This window comes from Ovis aries, chromosome 7 (assembly GCF_016772045.2).
Source record: "Ovis aries strain OAR_USU_Benz2616 breed Rambouillet chromosome 7, ARS-UI_Ramb_v3.0, whole genome shotgun sequence".
Taxonomy (NCBI): domain Eukaryota; kingdom Metazoa; phylum Chordata; class Mammalia; order Artiodactyla; family Bovidae; genus Ovis; species Ovis aries.
Genome location: NC_056060.1, coordinates 20,903,142 through 20,915,844, shown reverse-complemented (window position 1 = coordinate 20,915,844; position 12,703 = coordinate 20,903,142). Strand labels below are relative to the sequence as shown.

General features: G+C 49.5%; 1 protein-coding gene across 2 annotated transcripts; it reads left to right on the top strand.

The window, feature by feature from the left end:
• Nucleotides 1-723: 723 nt before the first annotated feature.
• LOC101119050 (dehydrogenase/reductase SDR family member 4) lies at nucleotides 724-12,394 on the top strand. 2 transcript variants are annotated; one of them, XM_004010321.6, is made up of 8 exons: nucleotides 724-869; nucleotides 2,507-2,684; nucleotides 7,088-7,189; nucleotides 9,240-9,310; nucleotides 9,402-9,453; nucleotides 9,751-9,885; nucleotides 10,330-10,385; nucleotides 11,847-12,394. In XM_004010321.6, the coding sequence occupies exons 1-8, from the start codon at nucleotides 739-741 to the stop codon at nucleotides 11,959-11,961; spliced, it is 840 nt and encodes a 279-aa protein (XP_004010370.1). In that variant the 5' UTR covers nucleotides 724-738; the 3' UTR covers nucleotides 11,962-12,394. The 2 variants fall into 2 exon arrangements, with proteins under 2 accessions (XP_004010370.1, XP_060274926.1); XM_060418943.1 differs by having other exon boundaries at nucleotides 9,751-12,394.
• Nucleotides 12,395-12,703: the final 309 nt, after the last annotated feature.

The following is a 12,703-nucleotide window of genomic DNA, read 5'->3' as shown; positions in this document are numbered from 1 at the left end:
GGATATAAGAGATCCTGTCAGGTCAGGATCTTTAATTCTGCACGCTGGTTACCCCTGGTGATCAGAGTCTACCCTCCAGGCCTATGGGGATGGAGGAGAACTTGAGCCAGAGTGAAGGGCAGTGCAGGCCTAGCCCTGCTCCTCTCCATCAGGCGTCTCCCGTAGGCTCCTCCAGGCTCCCCTGAGACCCTCAGGAGGAGCCTCACCCCCATGAGCAATCTCAAAACATCTGGCCTCCTTTGAGCTGTCACAAACGTGGACCCAGACTTTCTTGGAAAACAAAACCCACCTTGAAGTTCTAGGAAGCAAAAGCAAACAGTTAAAGTCCCCTCTGCCCCAAGAACTGACGTGGGCAAGCAGAGGTGGGAGGAGGAGAGGGAGGACAAGGAAGTCTACGAGCTCCCCGAGGTGGGGAGGGCCCCACAGGGAACCGGAACCGACAGCACCGTCCCAAGCCGGGCCGGCCAGGGCGAGCAGGGGATCTAGGGGCGCGGGGGCCACAAACGGCAGGGGGCGCTCTTGGCCACGGCCGGCTCCCCTGGCCTAGGGCCCGCGCGGAGCGGGAGGAGCTGTCCCGATCTAGGGCTTAAGAGGGGCGGGGAGACGGGATCCGGGAGCCAGAAGCTGGGAGGGGAGCGGGCCGCCGAGCCAGGAGGCGATTCACTCTTCGCCTTGCCCCTCGCCCTGCCCCACTGTCACCTCCCCTGGGCGGTGCAGAACCCTGAACCGGCCGGCGCCATGCTGAAGGTGCGACTGCCTTTGGGTGCCTGTGCGCGGTCGTGGAAGTCGGTCCGGATGGCCAGCTGCGGGATGGCGCGCCGGAACCCGCTGGAGAATAAGGTGGCCCTAGTAACGGCCTCCACTGACGGGTGAGTGCCCGAGTGAGTCTCTGAGTCCCCCGTTGTCTGCAAACAGGTGATACCCCTTGTCCTTGGCCTCCCGCGCCCTCTCTTCAGCCCTCCCGTGCGGCCAGAGCTGGCCCTGGAAGAAAGGCAGCACGTGGTTGGCCTGCAGCCCCCTTCAGATTCCGCTCCCCCCACCTTTGCAGTTAACAGCGCTCTTGTCACTGCCGCCCCTGGCTCGAGTCCGCCGCCTTGGCGTTGCCCCTCACCCTACCCCGTCTATCCTGTCTCCTGGGGTTCTGGGCCGCCCCAATCAACTGGCTCCACCTAGAGTCTGGGAAGACCAGAGGCCGGAAGTCCAAGACAGTCCAGATTTCAAACACCCTATGCACTGCCTACACCGACTGTGGAAATGTTCCAGACACCCCCACTGTGGCACCCCCAGGAGCCTCACAGAACTTTGCCCCTTCCCTAGAGGGGACACAAGTCATGTGTCCAGGTTCTTGTTTAGTTCAGTATACTGTGGCCTCTCTTGCCCAGCCTGTTTCTTACCAGCCACTGTGACCTACCCTGTTTCTCATTCCCACAGACCCCTGCTAGATGCCAGCTCTTCACAAAGTTAGAATACATATAAATGGGGAAACCTGGAGAAGGCAATGGCACCCCACTCCAGAACTCTTGCCTGGAAAATCCCATGGACGCAGGAGCCTGGTAGGCTGCAGTCCATGGGGTCGCACAGAGTGGGGCACGACTGAGGCGACTTGGCAGCAAATGGCTAACAAGCGCAAAATGTGTGGCCCTGGGGGTTTCCCTGGAGGTCCAGTGGCTAAGACTCCATGCTCTCAATGCAGGAGCCCCAGGTTTAATCCCTGGTCAGGGAACTAGATCCCACATGGACCAACCAAGACCCATATAGCCAGGTAGATAATTTTTTTTTAATGTATAACCCTTTCTCCTATGAATGTAAAAAATTTATGTTCATAACCAGAGACCCCCAGTTTCATATGTACTCCAAAATATAACTAGTCAGTTCAGTTCTGATGCTGGGAAAGATCGAAGGCAGGAGAAGGGGATGACAGAGGATGAGGTGGTTGGATGGCATCACTGACTCAATGGACATGAGTTTGAGTAAACTCCAGGAGTTGGTGATGGACAGGGAGGCCTGGGTGCTGCAGCCCACGGGGTCGCAAAGAGTCGGACACGACTGAGCGACTGAACTGAACTGACTGAACCAGAGACCCCGTTTCATATGTACCCCAAAACATAACTAACAATAGAATATTGAGATGATGTAGACTACTGTCCTAAGGAAATTATTTAGGGGTAAAGGCTTTTCTGAGACTCTCCAATCATGGAAATCACTGCTGCTTGCTATACCCCTAAGTCATTTCTCTCTCCCCTCAGTCCCTATAGGGTATGGAGCCTATGATAACACCTATGGAAGGTGTTATCACTTCCTGGGAACCTAGACTGAGGGCCAAAACCATAATAAAAATAGTAAACCAGTGCCAAAAAGATGCTAAGCATGTCCATCTGTATGGTAATGGCTGTGCCATTAATCCTAACAGGTGGAGGTCCTACAGAAAGCAGCCTGACTTAAGAGCCCATGCTCTCCCCCTCTTCCTGTACCAGGCTTAAAAGTCCTTCTCTCTCTCTGCCCACAGGATCGGTTTTGCCATCGCCCGGCGTCTGGCGCAGGACGGGGCCCACGTGGTGGTCAGCAGCCGGAAGCAGCAGAATGTGGACCGGGCAGTGGCAGCACTGCAAGGGGAAGGGCTGAGCGTCTCGGGCACCGTGTGCCACGTAGGGAAGGCTGAGGACCGGGAGCGGCTGGTGGCCACGGTAAGCAGCAGACATACAGGTCCAGAGCCACGAGACAGCAGAAAGGAGGCAGCCTGCACTGGCCTTCCTAGACAACATGGGTGTAATCCAAACCAGCACTGTTCACTAAAATAAAATAGTGCATTCCACATACCCACACCAGTCCACCAGCACATTTTTATGTATGCCTTTCGGTTCTGTCTCCGAGAATCATCCCATTTCAGTGAGAGAACCAAAAAACACTCTACTGTTCTACCCTGCATTGTGCCTTGGGGCACCCAAAAAACTCCAGTTGGTCCTGGTTCTCCAGTAGCTTCCAGTCTAATTGGGCAGATAAGAAGGGTAAATAGGCATTCCCACTATAGGCTAAGAAACAATCAATCCCCGGTTTTTCAGTTTATAAAGTTGAGTGCCCAGGAACCTATAGGAGGCAGCCCATTTTGTTTCAGCCACCGTGTGCCATTCACTTTGTCTCGAGCCTTTCACGGGTTATCTGCAAACAACAACCCAAGCAAGGGTGGGACTATGCTCCCTGTTTAAAGAATGGTTCAGAAAGCTGGAGCAACACCCCAAGGTCCCACAACCAGTAAGGGAAGAGGTATGAGCCAACCCAGACTTACCAGCTACCTGTGTGTTTGTGTTGGTCACTGAGTCATGTGATCCCATGGACTGTAGCCCACCAGACTCCTCCATCCATGGAATTCTCCAGGCAAGAATACTGGAGTGCCTAGCCATTCCCTTCTCCAGGGGATTTTCCCGACACAGAGATCTAACCCGGGTCTCCTGCATTGCAGGCAGATTCTTTACCGTCGCAGCCACCAGGGAAGCCAAGCTACCTACAATCTACCAAGCATTTCCCTACCAGGTCAGGCCTTAGGTGCCCTCTTGGACTTTAGTCTCAAAGAACGTGGCTAAACCAGTGTCGAGAGTTGGTTGGCACCAGTCTTGCAGGTAAACATCTTACAAAGGAGGCCACTCTTTCCTAGGCTCAGGGCACACTCTTTATTTCTTGGAGTGGCAGGAAGAATCTACCCAGGGATGGGAAGCAAAAGATACTCTGCTGACAGAATGAAAAGCGGTGGAAGTAATTTGGGTACTCTTAGACAAGGAGGGCATGAAACGATTGTAGACAGTGGCGTAGTAAACACCACAGGTTATTCCATTTGTCAGGAGTCATTTGGCAGATGCTCAAATGTGCATTGGAGACAGTCAGTTGTGGGTCCAAGAAGGCCACCATGCCTGGCCACCTCTGCCATCTCTGCTGGACAGAGCCCAAGACCTTGATCCTCAGGGTGGGAGCCACCTGGGATCCTGGACCAACTAGTGGTCATGTGAAATGTATGTGGCCACTTATTGTCAAAATCCTGCTGGGAAGGTGACTTCTGGGCCCTCGCTAGGTCCCCTTTGCCCATCCTGCAGCTCTGACCCAGAAGTGAGGTTTGAGCTAGACTTTGAGGAGTGGGTGGGACTAGGCAGATGGCCTAGGGCCAGGATCCCAAATGATTCTGCAAAGTGAGCAGATAGTCAAGGAAGGGAGGGTGGGGTGCTCTGTGAACCCACAGTGTGAGAGCACAGGCTCAGGAGCCCTGGTAGGAAATGGGTTGGGTGGGAAGGATGGGGGACATGGACCTCCATGGCCTCCCAAAGGAGTTTAGTCATTCTTGGAGGAGATAAGAATCCACGCGAGATTTTGAGTGAGGTGGAAATAATTACTAAAGAACAATAATCTGGCACTGGTAGGAAGGATATATTGGAGAAATGAAGACTCTGGGCAAGGACATTGGTGAGGAAGCTGATGCTGTCACTTGGGTCTAGAGCAGTGGCAGGAAGAACAGATGTGCCTAAGCGATGTTTAGTGGGAACCAACCAAAATTTTTCCCCCTGGCTGGTGTCAAGAAATGGGACCAGGCGGGATGAATCAAAATTGACTCTCAAGTAGTTGAAAAGACCAGTGTCGAGTGGAGAATGATAGGATACTTGTTGGCAGTTTGAGATGTGTCCTGCCTATAGCCAGCCACTAGCCTGTGATGAGGGAAGCTGCTGCCCTGAGCATGGTTATTCCCCAGTGGCCTCCTAAGCTGCACCTTGAAGCTTCTCAAAGGCAACATGAGCTGAAACCAGATCAGCCACTTCTCCACTTGATTCTACTTAAAAAAAGAAAAAAAAAAAAAAAAGACCTGTCAGAACACAGAGCAAGCAACTCTTAACCACTTTAGGGTAGCAATCACACAATTTAGAGCAAGCCTTAGAAGACACCTGGGTGGTCATAGCAAATTTGCCATTAATCTTCCACGGTTCTCTGTCTCTGTTCAGTCAAAAGCCAGCCTGCTCTCCTGTCCACGCTGATAGGCCTAGAAGGAGAAGGGGACGGGATGCACAGACCAACCGGAAGAGCGCTCCAGGCAATTCTGCGGCAGTCCGCTGGCTCCCCACCCCTAACACATCTGCACTCGGCCCAGCACACATCACTTTCTAACTCATCCTACGTTTTCCTTGAGACTTACACAGAGCCGAGGCAGGTGACCTGGACACCAAAATATAGACGGTGCAGGAGAGTACTGATAGAGGTTTTGCAAAGATTATGTGATCTTAAAATGTGTTAAATTTACGTGTTGACAGCCCAGGCATCCCCCTCAGCAGTGTGGAAGCAACTGAGCTTAGCACCTAGTTAGCAAGAATAATTAGTTAAAAACGGGAGTTAGCAGATGGTACACATTGTTAATAACACCCCTCTGTGTGCCAAATCGGGAAGCACAAAGTTGATTGAGGGCCCATTTAGCGCCGTTTGCCCAAGGCATCAAAATTGCCAAGTCTGGGCAAATGTGAAGTCTGTTTGCCCAGTGGCAGAATGCTGGCAGAAAGACTGGCTATTCGTTACTCCAGCACGTGCCTTCACCACCTACGTACAGTTTATTAAGGAGGTTAACTGTTGGCTCTCTTGGTTTTCCCAGTTTAAATCTCAGTTTCTGCCTTGAATCTTCCATGCCTCCAGGCCAAAAAATAAAAGCAGAAGGTGGGGGAGGGGAGGAAAAGGCATCATAACTGAGCGTGGAACTGCTTTAAGCCCAGACCGGCGTCTCCTCCATCGTGGCCCTCCTGGATAGCCAGTTTCATAGTGGCCCCCAACTCACTTTTGGAGGACTCTTATGAATTAGCTCTGGGTTAGAGACTCAATTCTGCCACCCCTAATTAGCCTTGTGCCCTGAGCATATCACCTCTCCAAAGACTCAATGAGCAGAATTCCTCTTCTTAGCTGGTCCTGATATGTCATTACTGAGCCATATGACCTTGAGAAATGAACTTCCCTGAACCTCAGTTTTATCACCTTTACCATGAGGACATTGGGCAAGATGATCTCAAAGGCCCCTCCCAGTGGCAACTTTCTGTGGGTCTATTTAAACTCATTTTTCCATTCAGGTACATATGGACAGGCTCAGTTTGAGTAATGGTAACTCATTCAAGGGAAACTGGACAGTAAGCACTTGGAGAAATGGGGCTAGGATAAAATAGGAAGGGTCTAGAAATGGATTTTGAGGTGAAAGCTGAGGCCATGAGAATAAAGGAGTTCCGAAAGGGAAAGTCAAAAGAGAAAGGATCAGTGACAGCCTTAGAAGAAGTGGGAGCAGGAAGAAGAGATTGCAGAAGAAACGAGACAACCTTAAATGTTTTAGCAGTAGAGCCTGGGGCTTCCCTGGTGACTCAGGGGTAGAGAATCTGTCTGCCAGTGCAAGAGATGCAGGTTCGATCCCCTGGAGAAGGAAATGGCAACCCATTCCAGTATTCTTACGTGGGAAATCCCCCGGACGGAGGAGCCTGGCAGGTTACAGTCATCAGGACTGTAAGACCTGGACACTGTTTAGTGAATGAACAATAGCAGAGCTTGGGGTGCTTTTGAAGAGAAAATGTTTTAAGGAAAAGAGTTCATTTTGACAACTGTCCCTAAGAAGGAACCCTTACCAATATTGATAAATGCACCTCCCTTACTGTCCTGTATGAAAAGGCAAAAAGATAGGACACTGAAAGAGGAACTCCCCAGGTCAGTAGGTGCCCAATATGCTACTGGAGATCAGTGGAGAAATAACTCTAGAAAGAATGAAGGGATGGAGCCAAAGCAAAAACAATACCCAGTTGTGGATGTGACTGGTGATAGAAGCAAGGTCCGATGCTGTAAAGAGCAATATTGCATAGGAACCTGGAGATGGGAAGGATTGAGGGCAGGAGGAGAAGGGAACAACAGAGGATGAGATGGTTGGATGGCATCACCGACTCAAAGAACATGAGTTTGGGTGAACTCCGGGAGTTGGTGATGGACAGGGAGGCCTGGCGTGCTGAGGTTCATGGGGTCGCGAAGAGTCAGACACGGCTGAGCGACTGAACTGAACTTACTGTCCTGTAGCCCTAATTCAGACCTTCCTCCTCTCCAGGCTGTGAAGCTTCATGGCGGCGTGGACATCCTGGTCTCCAATGCTGCCGTCAACCCTTTCTTTGGAAGCTTGATGGACGTCACCGAGGAGGTGTGGGACAAGGTAAGGAGGGATGAGAGCAGCAGGGGTGGGCCTCAGAGGATGGCACACACTCAATCTGCTTTTAGAATGCATTTGTTGAGTGCATTGTGAATGTGAGGAGTCCTCGCAATTTGCCACACACCTGCAGCGCACCTGGTAAAGGGCGAATGGAGGTGGGGGGGCTGCCTTTGTCCCTGTCTTTCTTTTTCATTTCTGCTTCGCAATCTTGTTTTCATTGACTCCTTGCTAACTGTCTTCTGCTTCCCTCCCCCAGCTCTCTCCCCTCTACCACCGTGGGCTTATCCAAGCTCTTCTTCCTGGTTTATTTCCAGCAGGCATGGCAGCTAATATGCCAATAACTAATATACTCAGACTTACACACCACCCTTCCCCCTCTCAGCTGCCAAAAATGAATGATTTTCCATTAGTTGGAAAACTTTAATAGCTGCTAGTTAAGTGAAATATCAATTCTAGTGAAATGAACTAAGTTGCCGCTTTATGACATACAGTCTTTGAAAAAGACTTGCACTCTTTCTTTTTTAACTCCAGTGTCAAGAACATCTGAGATCCAGATGTCTAAATTCAAGAACAGGATATTGGTTTTCATGTGAGGGTGTATAATTAAACATTATATTTATAAGGTATATCACACACCTACATTCTTTAATTATAAAGCCTTAATTGAAAGATTTGTCTTTGTTTACTAAGGTTAATACTCCCACATGATTTGGAAATGCTAAATTTTTTATGATCTCCCATGGTTTTGCCTTTTACCCTGATGTCGTTAATAATCTCTCAACACTGAAGTTTAAGGATACTAAAATATTCTAGTTTGTTTATCAGTGTCCCACAGACATAGAGACCAAAGTGCCAAAATGGTCTTCAGTGAGTCAGTTCTTGATTGATATTCTTTAAAGCAGAGAAACATCTTTCATGAGCAGTCTGAATAGGGACCACATGAAAATCAGTTATCAACTGAGTAGTTTTTCTTTCTAGTTGGCTTTTTTTTTTTAACATCATAATACATCAAATCTAAATGCTGTGGTTGATCCTTGATTGAATCCTGGACTTTTAAAATAAGGACATTTGGGGGACAATTGGGAAAGATTTTTTATGGACAGTATATTAAGTAAAATCATGATTCTCAATGTTAAATTTCTCGGGTGTGATAATGAATGGTGGTATGTAAGAACATCCTTATTATTTGGAAATAATGCTACAGCATTTAGGGCTACAGTATTATAATGTCTGCAACGTGCCTTCCAAGGGTAAGGGAAAAGCTGCATAAGCACATAGTTAGGGCAAATGGCGCAAAATGTCAACAACTGGTGAATGTAGTTAAAGGATATCCAGATATTCATTGTCCCTCTATTTCAACTTATCTGCAAGAGTGAAACTTTTCAAAATAAACAGTTACATGGGGGGAATGGGAGGGCACTATCCCAGCAGTGCCTGGAACAATGAAAACAAGGCTCATGCATTTGTTTTAAATTACAGATGTACAGTTTTGACTTTAGACTATGTCCCAGCTCCCCCAATAGTGCCTCCTCATGATCCCATGTGCCAATAAGTATCCAGCCAGCCAGTTGATCCTGGAGGGCCAAGAGCATCTCCCTCCCTAACTCAGAAGCCAGAAAAGTGCTGGAACAAACCCAAGTGCCTGAGGTCAGGCCACATTTTCCCTGAGAATCACGGCTCACTCTGGGGCAGGTCCAGGAAGCCAGCCCAAATCCCAGGCTCTCGCTAGTTGGAAGACAGTCCAGCTCAAGTCCAAGAGAGCCTTGAGAGTTCAGATCCATACTGGGTCAGCTCAGACATAGGAAACGAGATGAAGCAGGCTCCATTCTTCTCACCGAAACCCCAAAATGTGTCATTCTCTGGCTGTCATTCTCAAAGCTCCCTCACCCTGGGCCATGGTGTCTTCACTTCTAAGCTCTGGGTAAATCATCTCCAGGACCTCTGCCAACCCTAACAAACAGATCCTGGGGACCCCACTCTAACTCTCCATCACCCTGCCTTCTGCAGCCTTCTGAAGACCCTCATGCTGTTCCCCCTCTTCTTTCTGTTGCAGATTCTGGACATTAACGTGAAGGCCGCAGCCCTGCTGACAAAGGCAGTGGTGCCAGAGATGGCGAAACGAGGGTACAGGGAAGGAGGGGGCCGGGGCACGCTGGGCCCCTCGCAGGCCGAGGCAGGGGTCCGTGGCAGCAGGGCCGTTCTGCTCTTTTTTCAGAGGCGGCTCAATAGTGATCGTGTCCTCCATAGGAGCCTACAGCCCGTTTCCTGTAAGAACCCCCTTCTCTGCTGCTTTTATCCTTTCCTCCACCCTGCACTTCCCATTCCTCCAGTCACCCTAGGAAATGTGTATCCCCTTTTGCACACCACCTTCCAGTGAAATAGAGGCCTTGCCTCCACAAATGCTAACCTAGGAGCGGTTTTGCCATAAGACAGTTTTCTAACTGGGACCCTCTTTAACAAGAGATGCCCTATTACTAGTTGCCCGTTCTATCTTATGTTAAGATATTCTCCACCAAGAATGAGCTGGAGTTGAAGAGACTAACCCAATTCTCTCCTTTCCCCAGAGCCTGGGTCCTTACAACGTTTCTAAAACAGCCTTGCTGGGCCTCACTAAGAACCTGGCCATCGAACTGGCAGAGTGGAATGTTCGGGTGAACTGCCTGGCGCCTGGACTCATCAAGACTAGCTTCAGCCGTATGGTGAGGAAGGGGAGTCCTGAATCCCACTGGGACTCTAAAGGGCATCTTCTCAATGGAGGAGCCCAGCTCCTGGATCCTGAGCTCCCAACCACTTCCACCCCCTGCCCTGGGCTTTTCCACCCTCCCCCTCCATACCAGCCATGTGTCCAGACCAGATCCCCACACTCTCCTTTCCTAAGGTGCACAGTGAGACTGAGGAATTCAGATGCCACTCAGGCCATTTCGTATTTCCTTAAGTGGATGAGACCTGGAGCAACCCACCAAAATGCCTCCTTAGGACCTGAAGAGAACAGAGCAGAAGAGGGCCGTGGGTGGTGACTGGGAGCTGGGAAGGACTAGGAAATGAAGGGGGCACCTCTCCATCCTTCCTCTCAATAGATGTGAGGGCAGGCAGTTTGTCCTTTCACTGTCCCTCACAGGAAGAGATTTTCCTTTTTCCTGCAGTTATGGGAGGATCAGGCAAGACAGGAGAGCATAAAAGCAGCCATGCAGATCAAAAGGTAAGGCTGTCACAGGGGAGGGTGAGGAGGGATAAAGATGGAAAGGTCTGGTCCCTCGAAGCCTATAGCTTGCCATCTCTCGGGCCCGCAGACAACACAGCCATCCTTTCCTTGCTTCAAACACACAGACTTCACAAGTTTGTGAACAGAGCGTCACTACAGTGGTGTGTGCAGGGAGTCTGCCTCCTTGCAAAAACCAAACACAGAGGCATCCAGGTTTAGCAGAGCAGAGCCCTGGGGGAGGCCCTGACTCTTCTCTCCACCTGGGTGTTTGCCTCCACCTCTGGGTGTCCCTAAGGATCAGGGACCAAAACCAAAATCAAAGCATGCTGTTTTAGTTTCCCTTGAATAAAAAGAGTCATGTTTCCAAAGCTCAGGTTGATGATCCTACAGTTCAAATAAAAGGATCCTACAATTCAAATAAAAGTCTCCAAACTTCCCTTGCCTAAGAAAACTAGCCTCTTCCCCCAAAAGGTCAGGCACCTTCATCTGGCTCCCTGTCCTCTACGTTCTCTGCCTCTTTCCAGTCTCTGGCTTCCCAGAGCTCTCTTGTCTTTAGCTCCTCCACCTTGTCCCCTCAAGGACACGTACCAGCAACACCTGCTTGAGGAGGGAGACGCTCTCAAGTGCTCCCAAAGCCATTCTCATGTCAGGCATGAGCTGCAGGCCTAGTCCATTAATCGGTCAGGCCATTGTCATCCTTGAGCCACAGTGAATGATCTGGCCCCGTGCTTTTCAGTCTTGGATCCACATTAGAATCAGCTGAGTAGTTGTGAAATCACAGATGCTCAAGCCTCACTCCCAGAGATTCTTTGTTAATTGGTCCAAGGCAGGACCTAGACATCTTTAGTGGGGGAAGGGGAGGGAGGGAGAAGTTGAGCCTCTCAGATGATAACAGTGTGTAGCTAGGATGGAGAACCACTAATCCAGTCCTTCTAGGTTTGAAGTATCCACTCCACCCACCTCTAGAGCATTCTATGGCACTTAAAGTGTTCCCTAACTATGCAATCAGTGATACAAACACTGAGAATTAGCACAATCTCACAAAATGACTTTGAGACAAAAATAGATTCCTAAAAAAGTTGTCTGTGAATTGAAGCTGTACAAATGGAATCATTTTAAACAAATCATTTACTGTCTCACAGACTCTCTGATATTCAAATAGTATGCACACATGTGAAACAAATTCTCTGAAGAATGAAATAGCCAGGTTATCTATATAACTTTGGATTTTGGTGTCCTGAGTTCTCTAAAAAACAAAGTATCCCTATATTATATGAATATAATGTGTCGTGGTTTTTGCAGAGTACAGTATTAATGCTTCTATTGAATTATAACAGCTTATAATAATGGTAGCCCTATTTTATGGACAATTCACTGATCCTGAAAAATCGCCTGATACTTTAGCAAATTCCATTCCCTGTTTGATTTTTACTCCCTTCCTTTTTCCCTGCTTCCCAGGATAGGCAAGCCAGAGGATTGTGCCGGCATCGTGTCTTTCCTGTGCTCTGAAGACGCCAGCTACATCACTGGGGAGACAGTGGTGGTAGCTGGAGGGACTCAATCCCACCTCTAAGGATGTGGAGAGCATCCACCAGGGCAGAGATTGGGCTCCAGCTCTAGAGTCCTGTCCTCAAATCAATCAACTGGCCTTTCCCACCTCTGCCTAGCATACTGCTACCCTTACACCATAACACCCCCCTGCCATACACACACACACACACAAATCAATTCTGCCCTGTGAAAAGCTCCAGCATTCTCTGCTATCAAGGTGTGGTCTTGGGAGGATTCCTGCTGTTGCTGTAGCCTTGGACAAAGACGTCCCTTGAGAGAACAGAGCGGGCCTGCTGAGAGGGCTTAGTCTACCATGGTAAAGACCAACTAGTATTTTTTTCTGGGCATCAGGGAAATTTGAGGGAAATGGGACAGAAGAAACTTGGAGTGGAAGGAACTGAGTTGGAAATTAACAGCTCGCAAATGAGGTGCAAATAAAACGCAGATGATCACCATGCTTTGAGTCAATGTGCTCATTTTTCAGTGCAGGGTGCATAGGTGTGATAGCCAAGCAGAGCATAAGTCTGAGTGGACTGGATTCCCCTAGTACGCTCCCAGATGCTAAGTCTGGATCCTCCTAGCCCTCCTCCTAGTCTCCAGGACCTGAGCGTAATGCTGAGGGTGGAGGTGTTGGCAGAGCTGCCAGCTGGGAGGAGGTGGCACGGGAATTCCCAGGTGCTACTCTCGGCTCACACCCGCGGGGATGGTGCCAAGAACATCGGAGGGATCACCGAGGCTGAGCAAGCGGGAAAGGAAGGTCGAAC